The sequence below is a fragment of the Rhopalosiphum maidis genome, chromosome 1, assembly GCF_003676215.2.
Source record: "Rhopalosiphum maidis isolate BTI-1 chromosome 1, ASM367621v3, whole genome shotgun sequence".
In the NCBI taxonomy this organism is placed as follows: Eukaryota; Metazoa; Arthropoda; class Insecta; order Hemiptera; family Aphididae; genus Rhopalosiphum; species Rhopalosiphum maidis.
In genome coordinates, this window is record NC_040877.1 from 18804696 (window position 1) to 18823258 (window position 18563).

The 18563-nt window shown below is 27.0% G+C and overlaps 2 protein-coding genes across 5 annotated transcripts; one reads left to right on the top strand and one right to left on the bottom strand.

The window, feature by feature from the left end:
- Positions 1–988: 988 nt before the first annotated feature.
- On the bottom strand, positions 989–7737 carry LOC113548360. 4 transcript variants are annotated; one of them, XM_026949202.1, is made up of 12 exons: positions 7546–7737; positions 7227–7457; positions 6081–6290; positions 5933–6019; positions 5694–5852; positions 5381–5615; positions 2568–2846; positions 2359–2493; positions 2037–2292; positions 1834–1966; positions 1681–1773; positions 989–1602 (listed from the first exon to the last, which is right to left on the bottom strand). In XM_026949202.1, the coding sequence occupies exons 2-12, from the start codon at positions 7251–7253 to the stop codon at positions 1318–1320; spliced, it is 1899 nt and encodes a 632-aa protein (XP_026805003.1). In that variant the 5' UTR covers positions 7254–7457; positions 7546–7737; the 3' UTR covers positions 989–1317. The 4 variants fall into 4 exon arrangements, with proteins under 4 accessions (XP_026805003.1, XP_026805002.1, XP_026805004.1 ...); XM_026949201.1 differs by having other exon boundaries at positions 7227–7479; XM_026949203.1 differs by lacking the exon at positions 7227–7457.
- A 140-nt stretch (positions 7738–7877) lies between these two features.
- On the top strand, positions 7878–9758 carry LOC113548361 (2-aminoethanethiol dioxygenase). The gene is made up of 3 exons (XM_026949206.1): positions 7878–8046; positions 8654–9086; positions 9151–9758. The coding sequence occupies exons 1-3, from the start codon at positions 8019–8021 to the stop codon at positions 9467–9469; spliced, it is 780 nt and encodes a 259-aa protein (XP_026805007.1). The 5' UTR covers positions 7878–8018; the 3' UTR covers positions 9470–9758.
- Positions 9759–18563: the final 8805 nt, after the last annotated feature.

An 18563-nucleotide genomic window follows, 5' to 3' on the forward strand; every position in this document is an offset into this window, starting at 1 on the left:
AAAATACCAAAGGGGGATTTATCCCCCCCCCACCTTTCGTAAATACGCCACTGCTCCCATTCACTAAATAAATATTAAAATATTTATGCCATGTCTCTGGAAAATACGTTAAATGTGTCAATAATAAAGATATATATTATGTAGTTGAGCGCATACATAGACCTATAAACTTATAGGTATCTATAAGCGCATACGATAAATGTCCCGTATTTGCAAATAGACCGCAATCTGCGCACACCTACAAGATGGCCAAAAAATAATTAACCAATTTGCTAACATAAACACATTTAGAAAATATTTAATTAATTAAAAATTTTTTAATGATTAAGAAATTCAATTCTTATATATATGTCTATTATTGCGGTCTATTTGCAAATACGGGACACTTGTCGTATGCGCTCTACTACCCAATGCATATATTTATTATTGAAACATTTAACGCATTTTTGAAAAACACGAGAATACGAGATAAGTATTTTAATTTTTTTTTCCATTTTTTCTAATTAATGATAATGAAATGAATGACAAGACGACAAACGATGATAATATATTACTTATTTATAAAAATTTTTAATCGTCATTAGAACCACTTTTAGTTATTAATTTATTACAATACATTGAGTGGTAAGACACGGTAGAGTGCAATCAAATAGCAAAGAGCATACGACAAGATAGCTTTTTTTTTGGTGGGGGCTGGGGGTCAAAATTCCTAGATTAGATTAAGTAGATTTATTATTATCTGTATAAACAAAAAAAATTATGATTTTATTTTAGGTAATATTATGCGTTTAGTCTTGTTTTTGAATTTTAATGATAAAATATTTTAAAACAATGACTAAAATATATTTTTATTTTATTTTTCTGTAAATACTATTATCCAAAGAATAAGATGCTAAGTATATATTTGCTGTATATATTACATAATTAATTTAAAAAATATAAAATTATATACAAATACAATATATTATACAAGTTCACATATTTTATTTATATATGTAATCTGAGGTAATGGGGTCTTTGTAGATTGGAAATTCATAGAGCTTTGAGTACTTTCTTATTACTTAGTACTTATTCACAATAGTATCTTTAGGAGGCTGACCACTTATCAGTGAATATACACTTGGCAATTATGCGCTTTTGCACTTTTAATATCCTATTTAGTATAGGAACAAAGAAAGTAACAAACAAGAAACTATATGAATATGATTCACTGACCAAGCTATATGGATTTAAAATTAAATAGTATAAGCAAGGTAAATTAGTGGTAATTTTATTATGAATATCATACAATAATAATTAATTTAACAGAAAAAAAACTTATTCTAATACTTCATTGTTTACAGAATTTTGAGAGATTAAAATTTCATCATTTTTGCTTTCTAAATTTAAACTGTATTCATTGCATAAATGCAATAAAGCAACATATATTACAGATACACTTATATTCTCTTTCATATTTTCCGTTAAAACTTTTGGCAATTTTAATAACAAATCTGCAAATGAAATATTTATTGTTTTTTCACCATCTGGTTTAATAGTACTCATAATACATTTTTTAAGTTCATGCATATCTATGTATCCAGAATTACTAGAAGGGTACTCCTTAAAAACAATTTTTAATAAAAACATTAAATTAATAGCTTTTCTGTAAATGATAAAATATGTTTTTAAATAATTTACTTCAGTTGTAATTTCTTCTTCCTCATTTTCACATTCGATATCCATAGCATTTTGGTCAATATAGTCTGTATTCTCTACTGGAACTTCATCTAACTACATAAACATAATTTAATATTGGTTAAAATTAGTAGATAGTTAAAAAAGTTTCCATACCAATAAACTGTTGCTTAGAATATTTTGTTCTGGAAACAAGAACAATGTATTTGGATTTGTATTCAAATTTAATTCTTCAAATTCATTTTTATACCAGTTAGGAACTATATGTATATACTTGCAACTTTCTAATCTACAATGAACAAAAATATGGTAAGTTTTTGATAGTTTGATAGTTTACTATCATGGTTTCCAATAATTACTGTCTGATAGGCCTAATAGTTGATTGATCAGATGAAACCATTAAGTTGTTACGTGGTTTCCATTTAATGTAATTACATTGGTTTTTACCAGAATTTAATTTTATATTTTTCAATATTGTAGAGTTATCTGAATAAAAATTAACTTTAAATTGTATAGCTTTTGATTTGTTACATTGAAATTCAGTAACATTAGATTGGGGTTGTATTTGAGGTGTTTGAGCTATACGTGACTTAATAAGCATTGCTTTCTGTTTACCTAATACAATAATTTATAGAATAAACATGTATATTAATGAATAATACACTTTAAAAAAAACATTACTGTCAGTTATCATCATTTTAAATTTCTCATTCCAATGATTGGAACATTTAAAGTAACACATTTTTTTACGATTAAAGAATGTGTAATCACTGCTATTTGTTGTATCCACCAATAATAATGTCTGAGATAAAGAATCTGTAAAAAAAAATATATCTTCATAAACAACAACAAATATATTTTTTTAATAAATATAACAATAATTCACCAACTTAAATTATCTAGTCTACCAAATGTTTTGTTAATGTGATTAGATGATTCTGGATCTGTACTTGCTATTATTCCTGAATTTGATTCAATTAAATCTACTTCCATTGAATCATCAATTCCTTCAGAATTGTTAGCACAAAATTGAGATGTTTCTTGATTAAAATGTGTTACAATATAATCTAATTTGTTCATGTCGGTGTCATCATTATAATTTGTACTTTTATCACATTCAGCTATAAATTTATGATATGAAGGACAAATTTTTCCATTTTTAATGAAAACTATAATACAAAAAAATAATGTGGACAATATAATAACATATTAAACAGAACTTTTCTTATTAAAATGCTTCAATATTTAATTACGAGAATGGTTTTTGACAAAGAATTGTGTTTAGTTGATACTTTAGTGGTTAAAAATAAACAGTTCCAAGTACTTTTAAAAATAACTGAAAAAAGAAAATTTTATTTTCTGTAGACTTGAATATAACCAAATCACCAAATATTGATATCAGCACTTTTTAAAAATGTTAACCTTTTTTTGTTTCAATTTCTACAAGTGCATTAACATTTTTATTTGCAAGTAAAAAATGTTGAAAGTGTAGTACAAAGTTGCTTTTTACTGGAAATTAAAACTGAGCTAAGTCATTTCAATTGTTTTATAAATGATAAAATTTCAATTTTGTTGAAATTAAAAATCCACAAATAAAAAAACTCAAACAATATTTTTTTTAATTTGATGTTCTTTGAAAAATATAAATTATTAGTTATAGAAACTAAAAACATTCTAATTTTAATTAAATTATAATTTTCTATATACATTGAAATTTTCAAATTATTTAAATTAATTTAAGCTAATAATGCAACAAACATAATTTAACTGTTTATGGTATATCTGTATTGACTTAGACGTTAATTATTACAGTTAGTAATACACTAATATTATAACACATGTGATTTGTTATTAGAAAAAAATAGTTCACCCTACAGTACTACTGAGTATTGATAGAAAAATACATTTCTCATAGCAATATAAATATGTAATAACAATTCTTAGAAATATAGGCTGCTCAGAACGCCTGTGTCCATTGGTGAGGGGGGCAAAAATAGGCATTTGTCCTCCTCCCCTTGAAAATAATATGAACATATAATTTAATAAATACTACTATGATATTACCTTATAACCTAGACATCATAAGAAAAATTGATTATGAACAAATATAATTTCATTTAGGATGTCAATAATATGTTAGGAATGAAACTAACAAATTTACAGTTTTTAATTTTTATTAAACAAAACTGAACAATAAATTATCGCGGTCATTATGATAATGACCGCAGCTACTTATCCACGTCTCCGAAAGCGCGACCTATGTTTACGATCATGCGATGACCGGTCCGTCTAAATCAAACAACACTCAACAGTTAACTCATGATAGGTAGTCACTGGATGTGTTCCTAATATTATTGTATATTTTTTTAACATTATTATTAAATAAAATGATTACAGTCATCAGTAAAAGCGACAATTTGTTATTTTATTAAGCCTGACACTATAAAATTTAATTATATTTGATTTTACATTTTTTTCTTTTAGGAATTTATTGAAATTTATTTAATTAACTATGATACAAATAAATTATTTCTAAATTTATATGTTGACATAACATTCAACCTTTATTTAGCTAACACTTGAGAAAAATTATTCTCAAAAAAAAAAAAATTGGGTACAAATGTAATACATCATTACTTGACATTGACAACTTCTTTGTTACAGAGAAACTTCAGTGGCTTTTCTTATACCAGTGGTGACCAAGTACAGATTGCAGGCCAAATTTGCTTGCCAAAGCAATCAAAATTTACTAAAAGTGTAACGTTTATAAAATTTAATATAATTAATTAATATAATATAATATTCAATTAAAAGAAATAGTTTAAATTCTTGTCCTACCGAGAATTTTTTTTATTTTATGTCCCTTGGTAAAAAAATATTGGTCTACTGTCTTATATTAATAAAATTTATCTACCTATATAATAATATAAAAAAAAATCAATTAAAAAGAGGTAAGATATAAGAATTTGGGTGCCAACATCATAAAGAAATGAAAAATTTTTACTTTTAAAAAAATGTTGTAATAGATACATGCAAAAACTTGTTTAAACTTCACTCCCTTACCCTTTGTTATAACAATTATTCAAATCTCAAGTAACATTGATTTATGATAAATAATATTTATGAATTTTAATTGCTTACTAATTTATGATTTAAAATATAAACCAAGACAAAAATTGGAATTAGTAGTCCTTCTTGAACATGCATAATAATATAATATATAATGTTATATTGTATACTATTAAACACTAATTATTAGTATGTAATATTAAAACAAACATTAGATTATAGAAGAGAATTTTATAAGAATAGCAACATATTATTATAAATATTTCCAACACCAATTATTTTTTATTACAAGTATTATAAAAAAAAACTAATTGTAATTTATTTATTTTTAATTTTTATATGCAATTTAAGACTAGATAATATATTACCTTATATTTTTCAATCAGGCATTCAAGTTCATAGTCAAAATGTAGGTAATACCTCTTATAAAAGTAAAATTTGTTTACTCTATCTCAAACATTAATTTTTTTATGCACTAGTGAATAGTGACTGCACCTTATAGAATTAAGTCTACTTATCTGAAACTTTTGACTGGTTATATGTATGCAATCCATCCCCACTTAAATTTGAATAGAATAATATTTTTTTAAATACTAAGTCAATTTAAAATAAGAGTTTATTATATTATACTTACAACTTACATCTTCCATTTCATATGTTTCTTGTTGGTTTTCATTCACTCTAATATTTTTAGGAACATTGTATTCTGGCCAATAGGGCTTATTAGAATACTTATTTATCAATATTCTTGAAGGTTTTGAATAGTCAATCATATCACTATCAAAATCAACGTTTAAATACATTTTTTTTGGTAACATTCTGGTTTCTTTACAGCATAATTTGTCTGCTGTTGTTAACATTAGTTTTTTCTAAAATTTAAATTTAAAATATATATATATATATATTAAAAATATTCAATTATTTAAATGATAAATATTTAAACATACTCTATATTTTTGTTTTGTTTTGATTTCATTTTCTTTGACAAGCTTTTTATTTTTTGTTTCTGATACAAATTCTTTAATTAACTTATTACCTGTTATCCAAATATCATCGACTCTACATGAGTACACTTTACTCATGGCATCAAATGTATTACTAATTTCCTTTGTTTATGAAAAAAAAAACATTTTATTGTTTAACTAAACAAAATACAATAATTATGTTCATTAAGTATCAAATTTACCAAAATATTTGTCTCTTTTGATCTTTTGACCATTTGCTGTACACAATTGATTAAATCTATATCAAATGCATTAAGCACATTGATTTTCTAAACAAAAATATCTATTTTCAAGTCTGTATTGCAAAATATTAAATAAAATAATTCTTACATTTTCCAAGTACAATGTATTATACTTTTTAACTTTATTATTCAAGTCTCCTATGGATAAATTATTAAGGTACTTATCGTTATTATCATCCTTAACACAAAATTCTTGGTTCAAAATAGCTTTGAATGAAGTTATATTATTATCATGATTTATATCTTTGTGAAAATTCTTTTCATGTTGGGATGATTTTTTTTTTAATGCATTGTACATCTGAAACGATTTATTAATATTACATTTGTTTACAAATTATACAAGCTACATAGCATTTGTTTTACCGATATCGGCCATATCTAACCTCTAACGTATACATAGTTTCAGCTTTTTTTATAATTTAAATAATTTTTCTTATTTATTTAACAAAATATCATCTAAAATAATATTAAAATATTTTCATTTACTTTTTAATGCTAAATTTATTTTGAAATAACATATAATTAAACTTTATACATTATAGTTTATATTAAACTACATAATTTAGAAAAATTAACTAAAGTATATCCAAAAATTAGTATACTGTAGATGCAAAATTATTAATTATTATTAACTATAGGTACTTTTCTATTATCTCGACCACCAGCCGATGCTGCAACTACCGCTGGTCTAACTCCACTATCTAGATCCTAGACTATACATGTTGACGACCATCGTCTTCAGTCAATCTCCATCGTCAGCACTATTAAACAATAATATTAGTTGTATCTAACTGACGTTCAAATTTATTATTTTAGTTATATTATATTTAAAATTATGAATCTTTGGAATTTACCGAATAGTGAAAAAGATGCCATTGAATTATTTCAAGAGAATATATAATAATAAGACATGTCAACATAAAAGAAATATGTCTACCAATTGGTTATTGGTTTGAAAATAGTCGTTTGTCTTTTTTAACAATACTTCCTTTTATATATTGCAGCAGTGCAGAAATGATCTCTATTAAATTTTGCAGTATTTGAATATGAAATAGGTATGAATCATAGGCCATGACATAATAATTAAATAAATGACAAATTCATGTTAGTTGAGACTGAGGAGATAGTCGAGATAATGTAATTGAGACTCGTTGTAGTCAGGATAACGGAAAAGTACCTAACTATAATACGGTAAAAAATTATATCAATGTATCAAGACATAATCGTTACTCACACTATTATTTTGATCTTGAGAGTTCATGTTAATTAATAATTTATAGCAGAATAACTATATTATGATTTAGTCTAGAATAAGAATGAAAATGAACCCAGAACCACAGTTGCTAGACACACATGTAAACACATTTTGACGCCGAGTTGCCCAAGTAGTAAGTATCAAAAATGAAGTGCTGAACACCGTTGCTTGTTCAACTTTAGTGAAACCACAGAACGAAATCTGAATGAACTTTAAAAAAATGGCGATAGCTCTAGATATGAGCAAAAATAATATGACTCATATATTATGCTAACAATTTACAGTAAATTTTCCTTACCATGAACAATAGACAACTAAATATGAACACAACAATGAATTTAAGAGTCAAGACCAATTAATTATATTATTTATTTACTGTTTAATCATATTCATGGCAATCACAAGGAGCCAAACAGCGCGCCGGCGCCTAGGCGACAAGCGCCAGACCATGATATAGGAATTACATCATGCGGCATGCGCCAGAGCGCCAGACTAGACACTACTACTGCTATTATCTATTATTTATTCTATGATTATAATATTCTACTATGCCAAAATAGTAAACAAAAAATTAAAGATCCGACCTCTAGTGGCAGTGTTGTGAACTATCTGAAATGGCGCGCTGTAATAAAAAATATATCACATGAGACATGACACATTTTTAAAAACAAAATTACTGTTCATAAATCATCATAACTTAAACATACATTTAATATAGACCACACATATTTTGTGTTAAATAAAACTTATAGTAAAGTATAAACGTAAATCATGTTGCGTTCCACAATATATACGCCAGGTAAATATGAAAAACAAACAATTGTTTTAAGATTAAATAAATATAGCTTATATTTTATAGTTTTTGAAATTAAAGTATCTTTTCACAACATGTCTTACTGGTTAGTAATAGAACAAAATGAAAATTTATGAATTAAAATGTCCAAAATTTGCTTCAAAATTGAAATATCAAAAAAAATGTACTAGATAGTGAGGTGCTCTAGATAAGATTATAGTTTTTAAATGAATCTTTCCTTCTCTTTTTCCTTAATTTTATTCTAACAGTTAGTTGCCGACACAACTTTTGTTAATTTCATCTACCCTGTCTTTAGTAAAATTTCGAACTTAACCGTGGGAAAATGCGTAAAATTAGTTTCACCCATAGATTAAATAAAAGGAGATTGGAAGATTAAGAATTGCGTATTGATAAGATTATACGAGAATAAGATAAAGGCACAGAATATTCTGTGATAATGTTACCTTTTAGATAAAATAAATTTGAAATATTAATTGATAAAAACCAAAATTATAAAACTTTATGTAACTTAACGGAATTTTACATGTTTTCGAGCATATTTTATGTACGCATAACTATTCGTAAAAATATACATTTTGAATATTAATTTTAGTTGAATTGTGTGCATCGGGTATTATGACATCAAAAATCGAATGTGTTATTAAACAAGCTATAACCACTTTTTCTGGTTCATATACATCAAAGGCTTTTCATGATAATTTGATTAAATTGAAACGTAATGCCAATGAATTGGATGCACGGTCAATTGGCTTAGATTTTAGATTGTTGCGATGGGATACATATGAATTGAACAACAACCTGGATAAATTGTCTGGCTCCTCATTTATACGCCGTCATCAAGCTCCTGTTACTTACATTGAAGTGTTTGAAGATGAAAACGTATCAATTGGAGTGTTTGTGTTAAGAGATGGTGCTAAAATACCTTTACATGATCACCCTTACATGTATGGTGTGTTAAAAGTTATTTATGGTAAAGTCAAAGTACAAAGTTATACACCCGTGGATAAAGATTATAGTCAATTAAAGTAATTGTGGTGGTAAAATTTTGTTTTATTTTTAAATATATGACTAATAGTTTTATGTTTATAGTGACTGTAACATCAGTGCAATAAAACTAGCTCCAATTATTGTTGGAGAAACAGATGATCCGTGTGTGCTGTGTCCAGTAGAGGGAAATATTCATCAAGTGGATACTATTGATGGTCCAGCTGCATTTGTTGACATATTAGCTCCTCCATATAAAACTGATATTCCAGAAGTAGGGAAAAGATGCTGCAGGTACTTTAAAGAAGTAAATATATCTAAAGATATAAAATTAGCCATTGTATCAGATCCTAGAGATTACTGGAGTGATACAGCTCCATATACTGGACCTCAATTTGGTATACGTTTTGAGCCGAAAACTTAATTGTTACATTCTGCAAATACTTTTATACATCATTTAAAATAAAATAATATTATTTTATGACTACTAGTCATCAGTGCCTAAATCTAATAATCTTACTTATACATTACATTTTATTTTAGATATGGGATTTCTTGTATTTTAAGTTTTACTGTATTTTTTAATAATAATTGTCTATTAAACATTGAAACTAAGAGATAAAATTTAGGCTTTAAAAAAGATACTTAATTACCGGGATTAACTATTTTTATAAATTATTAGCTAGTTTTTTATGGATATATTTGATTGCATATAATGATTTACATTCATACATCATACATGTACTTATGATTATTTTATTAATTAAATTTGTAAAATGGTTTTTAAAATATTTTTCTTTTAAATAGATTTATATTCATAAATATATTTTTCCCTGAAAGGTGATATATTTTAACTATACAGGTGTATAATGCATAATTGTTATATATTTTTTTTTATTTATTAAATAAATAATAAATTGAAATGGTTATTTTTTTATAGTAATTTAAAAGAAACATAATTGTATGTATTAAGGTTCTACATATTAAAGAATGGACGCCTAAAAGCGTTCTCACATTTATTATTATTAAAATGTTGGACCATATTAAGATGTGTACAATGTCGTGGTGCCCTAGGGCGATTTTATTTGGCATTATAGGCAGACGTCAGGGGGGAGAACTTTTTAAGCTTTTTTTGCCAGCCTGAGGAAATTTCCCTAATTGCCCCCCCTTGCACAGCTCTGGATTTATATAATACTTATTTCACAATTTAACTTCCTTGATGTCTCATTTATTTTTAGCCATTACTTTTCTTCCCGTTACACATATACTATCAATATTCAACAGGTTAGTAGATTTTTTTTTTATATTAAAATAACAGAGCCATGTATCCATTGGTTAAACATTAAAATTGTATTTATTTATTTTTTTAATTTCAAATTAATATATTTATGATAACTATTTTTTATGTATGAAAATGTATTATCCATTAGAAATATTAAAATAGTTGATATTTTTTGTTCATAATAAAATATTATGATGTATAGAATATATACAATAATATATAATATCTATAATATATAGAAATTAAATTTATTTTAATGGTCTTAAATATTATATATATACATTATTATTTATTTTTTCACACAATTAATTTTGCTATTATTATTTCGGGTGTAACAAATATTATTATTAGTCACCGTAAAATACTATGTAACACTAGTTTGCCATCATACAAAAATATGTTCAATTATTAAAAACAATGCATTTTTTTATTGGAAAAATGTTTCTATAATTCTATATGTATTGCAATTGAAAAGAGTTAAGTATTAAAATTTAAATTAAAAATAAAAATAAAACGTAAAAAAGACCACCTAAAAGTATATAATATAACAAGTCGTATACCTAATAGTTCAAATCGAAATACTTGTTTTAAAATAGTATCTACATGCTGGCCGATTAGATTGATAAACGTAGGTTAGGTTACTCACTGGCTAGTAGTACAAATGACGCAATTCTCATCGTCTGGGAGATTTTCGAAATTTTCGGCGACTGAGTTGGACGATATATCTTTCGAGTACATTATTATTCCGAACAGTCTCACTGTAGCTTATTGCCATAATTCGTATAACTTTTAATAACAGTCTAACTACATCAAATATAAAAATGGCAATTGGCAATCACAAACATTAACATCTATCAGTCCATTTTCGATGAATTCGAAGACTTATTATCAACTGTGATGGGATACGATGGTAACATAACCGTCTATTTGACATCCGTTGAAGACATAGTGTTTGGGATGCTCATAACAATGAAAAGCACCGGTGTCGGACTAGAAGAAACATTGTATTTCGAACAATTGGTACATGAAATTTTAGTTCTGGGCCTGGCCATGATTAACGTTGCGCCGAACCAATTGTCTATAGACGAAGTCACGACAACCACCGTTACAATCACGCAGGAGTCAGGTATCGTTTGCACCGTTGCGTCAGACCTGTTGACTGTAATAGAGGACGACACCACATTTGCTATTACCATCACGTAGGATACTGGTATATCATTGCCGGAGACGAGTCTCCCACAACGGCGGCAGTGGAAACTGCGATGGACATGGTCGTCCCGGAGAGCGGCGAAGACATCGGCAGGACGACAGTGACGAAATTAGGTAAGGGGGGATATGAGACAGAGCTTAGACGGTGTGCGGCGGTATGTTGCCCGAGCACGTTTTCCGACCACTCGCGGACTGTTTTTACAAAATATTTTAACTTTTTTAAAACTATTTATAGAAATTGAAAATCTTGATTTTTCTGTTGTTTTTTTTTAAATGCCTATAAAAAATTGGCAATACAAAAAATCTTTAAAATTTAATACAAGGTTTGTTATAAATTGTACTTGTAATTGTACTCAATCCACAAAAAAAAATAAAATAAATACCTATTCCTAGAATAATTTTCTTGTACATAAGTTGAAAAAAATTCTACATTCGATTTAACTTTAGTTATTTTATCAAATTCATGAAATAATTATGTATCTTCTAGCTTATGTTCTAAGATTTGGCACTAAAATTGTAAACAAAGAAGATTATTTATAATTGTAAAAATGTAAATTAAATATAATCTATACCATAGTGTCTTTAGAAATAGTTGAAGGTATAGGAAGTCTTGGAACAGAAGAGTGCCGTTTGTTAAATTCCTCCACACTTATGTCACCATTTATGCTTAAAGTTTTACTTTTTACCTCGCCACTTAACAAACCTGCCCACTTTTGGTGATTTTTACTCCTTCCTTCTTTTTTCAATATTTCTCTACTGCTGCTTTGGTTTGAAGAATCTAAAAATTGTAATGGTAATTATTATTAATAATAATAATAAAAAGTAAATGTCTATTAAATTTACTTAAATATATTATTTTCTATGATAATTTAAAACATAATTAACAATATATTTACCAAAAGACTGCTCTGCTGAATGAATAATTGATGTTGAAATTACTTGTGATGAAACATTAGAACTACTGTTCATATCCAAAGTATTGTTTTTCATTGGTAAAAAATCATTTTCTGTTTTTTCCACAGTAATTTCTTCCTTTACAGGCTGCACTTGTTGAGACACCTTACTAATCGGTGCTTTGCCTTGGAAGATAATTGTGCATTAGATATATGGCTGCGGACATCTTTAGAATTCCAAGGCAACGGTACATTTTCATAAATGGGTTCGGTGCATTTACCTAGAACTATTAAATGATTAACTTATTAGAAATTTTTCATCATGCTAATGAAGTTAGGAATTTTTAATAAACAAATTGTATTTTATAAACGAAAATCATTTTCATTAATTTCAATATCTAGTAAATATCACATATATAAAGTACGGTAGAGTGTCGATTATCCACATTAGCTGTGACCAAGGGGGGGATGCGGATAATTTATTTGTACAGATAATACATTATTTATAAAAATAAAGTTAAAAACAAATTTACCGTGTGTATAACGTACCTATAATATGATATATAAGCCATTGAAGATAATAAAATTATTTTGCATTTCATTATACACGATAAAATGAACATAAAAAATAATAAAACTGAATTAAATTAAACCAAAAATAAATTTTTACAAAAATTTTATGAGGTGGTTAATTGACGGGCCGAATAATTGATGTTCGGTTAATCGATCTGATCCGCTACTATAATTTTATTAGTACCATTATCATTGGAATTTATTATTTAATTAAAAACTTTGATGGTTAAAAATACAGCCTGACCCAAAAGTTCTTTATCACCCTAAGTGCGTACATGTGAAACTATGATATTAATTTATTTAAATGTTGTTTTTCATCGGTAATCTATAGGATGATTCTTTTATCATAAAATACTCATTATTTCAAAAAGTATTCGTGTTTTTGAAAACATTTTTTTCCATACTTCCAAGTTGTTAAAAAACCAACGATATTATTAAAAAAATATATTTTTAAATATTTTTTATCCTTAATTTTTATTAAGTGTTTTACTTTTTTAAATGACAACATAGAGTTTTGATTTCTTATTCCAAAGTAGAAGAATTTCTGAATATTTTGGTACATAAAAATCGAATTTAGGGCGAGTAGTTTATAGTAAAAAATAAATACTAATTTTATGCCAAGGGTAGAAACTTACAGAGGTTAAAAAGATTTTTGCATAATTTTTTATAAACCATTACCTACATTTTTTTTATAAAATATTCAAATTAAGCCCCAATATTACTAATATTCTTTAATAAATATTATTTTTACCAGATATTTTTTCATAATATTTTTTTTTTTGGTTCTTCCTTCTTGTAAACGGAAAACAATTTGTTTTCTGCAGCCATTATATACAGCAGTGTCAGAAAACATAATGTTAGCATGATTTACGATTTCATAAAATATAAGAAAATATTTACCAATAATAATTATGCGCTGTACTTTTGTTAACTGTTTACCTGGTTATTTATAGACAACGCGTTCATTGTTTAAAATTTCCGTTATCGAATGGCCAGTGTAGGTGATGAGAGCCAGAGTATTTTTACTACAATATAATATATTATTACGTTTTATATAAGGGCAATATAGGGCAGGGGTCTTTAACCGGTTGTTCACGACCTATTTTTGGGTCGCGATAAGTCTTCTTTTTAAAATAATAAAATTTATAAAATTATATAAGGTAAACAAATCATTTTTTAATTATTAAATTTAGAAAATTAATAAATAAAAATACAGTTTAAAAAATTTTGTATTTTATTCAGTTTTAATAGTACTAATAGTACTGCAAAGCTGTAGATAATTATAGCTTTTTTACAAAGCTTACGTGGATCGCGAAAAATTTAGGCTTAAAAAAGGGGGTCACGAGTCCAAAACAGTTGAAGACCACTGATATAGGGCAATAATAGACTGTTCACGATAAATTAAGATGATTAAGTACTACCTATTTAATAATCAATGCACAATAAAGGAATATTTTAAGTATACAAATATTACAAAATGTTTAATACATAAAATATACAACGTTATAACATTACGCTAAGTGATGATAATAATTTTGAAAATTAATTCCCGTAGTTATTATTAAATATAAGCTATGTTAAAGTTGAAAATAGGATTCAAAAAATAATTTTATGTAAAATTATGTACAATACCGCTCGAATAATACTGAGGTAAAATGGAGATGGTACCTATCTGGGTATTGCTGTGCGTACATTCTTGTTTCTTCTCGTGCATTTCTGCTATATTTTCTATAGAGTAATAATAATTGAATTTTTTCATGATTATTCATTTTTATTAAAAAAAAAAAACTATAACTATAACCTAACCAAAGAGATAGACTCAGCTATCTCGACCCTCACCACGTTAATAAAAAAGGCTGCCCTTGACTTATCAACTTCCTTGCCCACCAATCCCAACAAAAATTTCCTCCCTGAACACTTCTCAAAATTGCTTGTTGAAAAACGTCGAGCCAGAAACCGCTGGCACCATACTCACCTCCCCAGTGACAAAAGTCGCTATAACAACATTGCGTGCTCCCTTAAAAACCTACACATTCACAACACAGAAACGTACCAACAATATATATACTCCTTAACCAACTCAAACAATTGTACTTGGAAAGCTACTAAAAGAATTCTAAATAAAAAAAATCAATACCACCAATTAGATATCCTGTCAGATAAGCCCTTCTAAGTCCTAAGTCTTAACCCTTGCTAAGTACAGCTTAAAAAAATCAAACCGGTTTGCCTCTCTTCTAGAAATAATATCACTCCTCACCCAGACGTAAATAACATCGATCACACATCCTATATTGAAAAATCTTTAACCAACTGCCATCCTATGTCCTTACCCACAAAACATACCTTCCCCAGCGAAATTCAATTTATTATCAATAAATTATCAAACAATAAATCACCAGGTCACGACTTAATAACAAATCAATTAATAAAACAATTGCCCAAGAAAGCCATTCTTCTCTTAACCTTAATCTTTAACTCAATTTTTCGTCTCTCTCACATTTCTCACTCATGGAAACACTCCAAAATTATTCTAATTCCAAAATCAAATAAACCTCCTGACCTACCTTCTTCATATCGACCTATCAGCCTTTTATCTTCTTTCTCAAAAATCCTAGAAAAGATTATACTAAAGCGATTAAACCCTATATTAACAAGCCAAAATATAATCCCCCACACTCAATTTGGTTTCAAAAATAAACATTCGTCACTCCATAAAGTCCACAGAATAATCGACATAATTTCACAAACTCTCGAAAATAAACAGTTTTGACCGCGTCTGGCACGAAGGCCTCCTGTATAAAATACGATTTTTATCAGCCTCCCTGTTATGATGTGAAACATCTAATGGCGCGGTACGGTATAGTGAGACCTATCGTCAGCTCAATTCGCCGAAGCCCGGTAAAAAATTAATAATAATTTTTAACATTATTACAAAAAAAAAATTGTTGATGTTTCACATCTGCCAAGCGTCCCTCGACGGCTGTTTTTATTTTATTTTTTAATAACCGGTCGTTCGTTGTTAATTGCTAGGACAAACTCTCACAAATCCACTACATAAAAGCATTGGTTCCCCAGGGAAGTATTCTAGCACCTACACTTTACAACATATTTATTTCCGACATTCCTCACTCCGAGAACACCACTCTTGCTACCTTCGCAGATGACACAGGCATAATCTCAACTAATGTTGACCTAGCATCTAATACATATCGTAATCTATAAACAAATTCTCCGCCCTTCAATGACTTACGAAATACAGCTATGGGGTACCTCCAAAAAATCCAACATTCAAAAATTCCAATCCTTCCAATCAATTTGTCTTTGCCTCCTTACCAACGCTCCCTGGTACGTCAGCAACCTCACACTTCACTCTGACCTCAAAATCCCAAACATAAATACCCTAGCCTCCCACTACTATAAATTATTTCACAATTACACAGTCAACCACCCTAATCCACTCATTTCCAATCTCTTCTCCTCACTCTTCCTGATATCCCGCCACGTCGTCTAAAGCGAAATTGGCTCAAAGACCTCCTCAACCAATAAAAAAAAAATGAATAATAAACGTCTAGAATTGAAGTAGTGTTGTTTGGTCGTTTGGACACCCTCTTCCATCAAGCCATCCAGTTTTTTAAATTATTAACCATATTACTTATTGTATAGTATAATATAGATTGTATATATTTTTTCTTTTAATAAAAAAAAAAAGATAGACAATAACGAATAGAAAACGTCGAACTACTAAGAACGCAATAATGGCGGATTGACACATGACTGATAATGAGTCACATAATATCTAATATAAAAATAGATAGATAATGCAATTTTAATAGGTAGGTTTAGGTAAATAACAAAAAGAAAAACTATTCATAATATTAGTAATAATAATTTTGATGAAACAAATATACACACAATTATAAATAAAATAAATATTCAAATATTTACGAATGTTACTTAGATTTGAGGCATGTTCTATTCAAATCTATACAACTAGAGACTTTCGAATAATTTATACAATAATTTCTATAAATTTAAATGTATATTATTAGAAAAAAATAGAAATTTAGAATTTTATTTTCTGAAGATGCGTGTTTTTTTTTTAAAATAAACTATGTAATTTCTATAATTTTATAATAGTGTGTAATAATAAAATTAAATAATAATTCATAGATAGTAAATAATTTATTACTAATAATAAATGTATAAAGTATCAAATGGTATTTAGAACGAAAAAATACGTAAACTAAAAAAAATTAATTTAATACATTTTTTTTAAAATTTATACTTAGCTCTAACTTTGCCAATTTCGGGTTTAGATTACACGTTGATTAAAATATTAATGTCTGTCGAAAAAGAGGTACTTCATAGTATACACAGATGACGTACCTAATCAATAAAGTAGCTAGTACCTACCTTTAAAACATTAATTAAAGATTTAATGTATTAATTAATTATTAATATATTTGTGTAACTAAATTTGAGAGTATATTTGTTTTCGTATATGGCCGGCATAAGTACAGATTTTTTTAGCCCGAATTTATATCCTAATCCGTCCCTGCACATAATGTTGACCCAGGAAACCAGGAGAGTACTATTTTTGAAAATCGGAAGTTTACAATTTACCACCGCCCTCTTCTCTACAATTAATAGTGCTAGAGAATAAAACCACTTACTATCAGTACCAGATCTAGGGAGGGGGCGATCATAGGCGCTAATCATAAAGAGGTGAAAATTTCAAATTTTAAACTCATCATTTTTATTTTTTTTATAGATATCCAAATCCCAGTTAAGTATACAAATTTGCAAAAATTGTTCAAACTAAACTCTCCTAAAAATGTATCTTAGCTATGGTGTTAATCGCATATCTATGCATACTTGAGGAGTTAGGACAAAACATTTATCTAGGTACCTATTGGATGAAGATTTTGCTAGACATAAAATGGTATTTTTAATTGGTTAATATCAGTTAACCCTAAGCGTTCATATGCAAGTAATAACTAAACATTGTAATCATAATTATCTATATAAGATGCCATTTTAATTCTTATGTAAATGAATATTTAATGAAAATGTAAGTTATGAAGGTACCAGCGAAATTAATGATTGTACATTTTTAAGACTGAAATAAAATGTTAACAATATTATTATATTTTTTTAGCATTTTGAACTATACAATATACTTGAAATGTATTGTAGATTATTATATTATTTTTACATATTCAAAGTTAGTTTAAGATTTTTTTATCATACATTTAGTATAATTGAGAAAGTATAAATATTTATCAGAAGTGTTATCGTATACATGGCCTAAAATTATTTATAAATAACTGTAAAATAAATAATTACCAATATATATATATATATATATATATTTATCAAAACTATTTTACTAAAAATATCTAATTTTTTTTATGTATTAAGAATGTTTTTTATGAGCAACTCTTTATAATTAAATATCTTATTCACCAACAATATTCATATTTTAAATTATATGATATTATTCATTTTGTATTAACTTTATAAACATTTGTATGTTTGATATATGATTATCTTAAAATAAT

Excerpts from the sequence above, each read along its gene's own strand:
- LOC113548360 (XM_026949202.1), bottom strand. The coding sequence starts at position 7,253 with ATGAACTCTCAAGATCAAAATAATAGT. Across the intron at positions 5,853-5,932 it reads CAAAAGAGACAAATATTTTG|GAAATTAGTAATACATTTGA; the intron begins GTAAATTTGATA and ends TCATAAACAAAG. Across the intron at positions 5,616-5,693 it reads AAACAAAACAAAAATATAGA|AAAAAACTAATGTTAACAAC; the intron begins GTATGTTTAAAT and ends TTTAAATTTTAG.
- LOC113548361 (XM_026949206.1), top strand. The coding sequence starts at position 8,019 with ATGTTGCGTTCCACAATATATACGCCAG. Across the intron at positions 8,047-8,653 it reads TTCCACAATATATACGCCAG|TTGAATTGTGTGCATCGGGT; the intron begins GTAAATATGAAA and ends TATTAATTTTAG. Across the intron at positions 9,087-9,150 it reads AAAGATTATAGTCAATTAAA|TGACTGTAACATCAGTGCAA; the intron begins GTAATTGTGGTG and ends TTATGTTTATAG.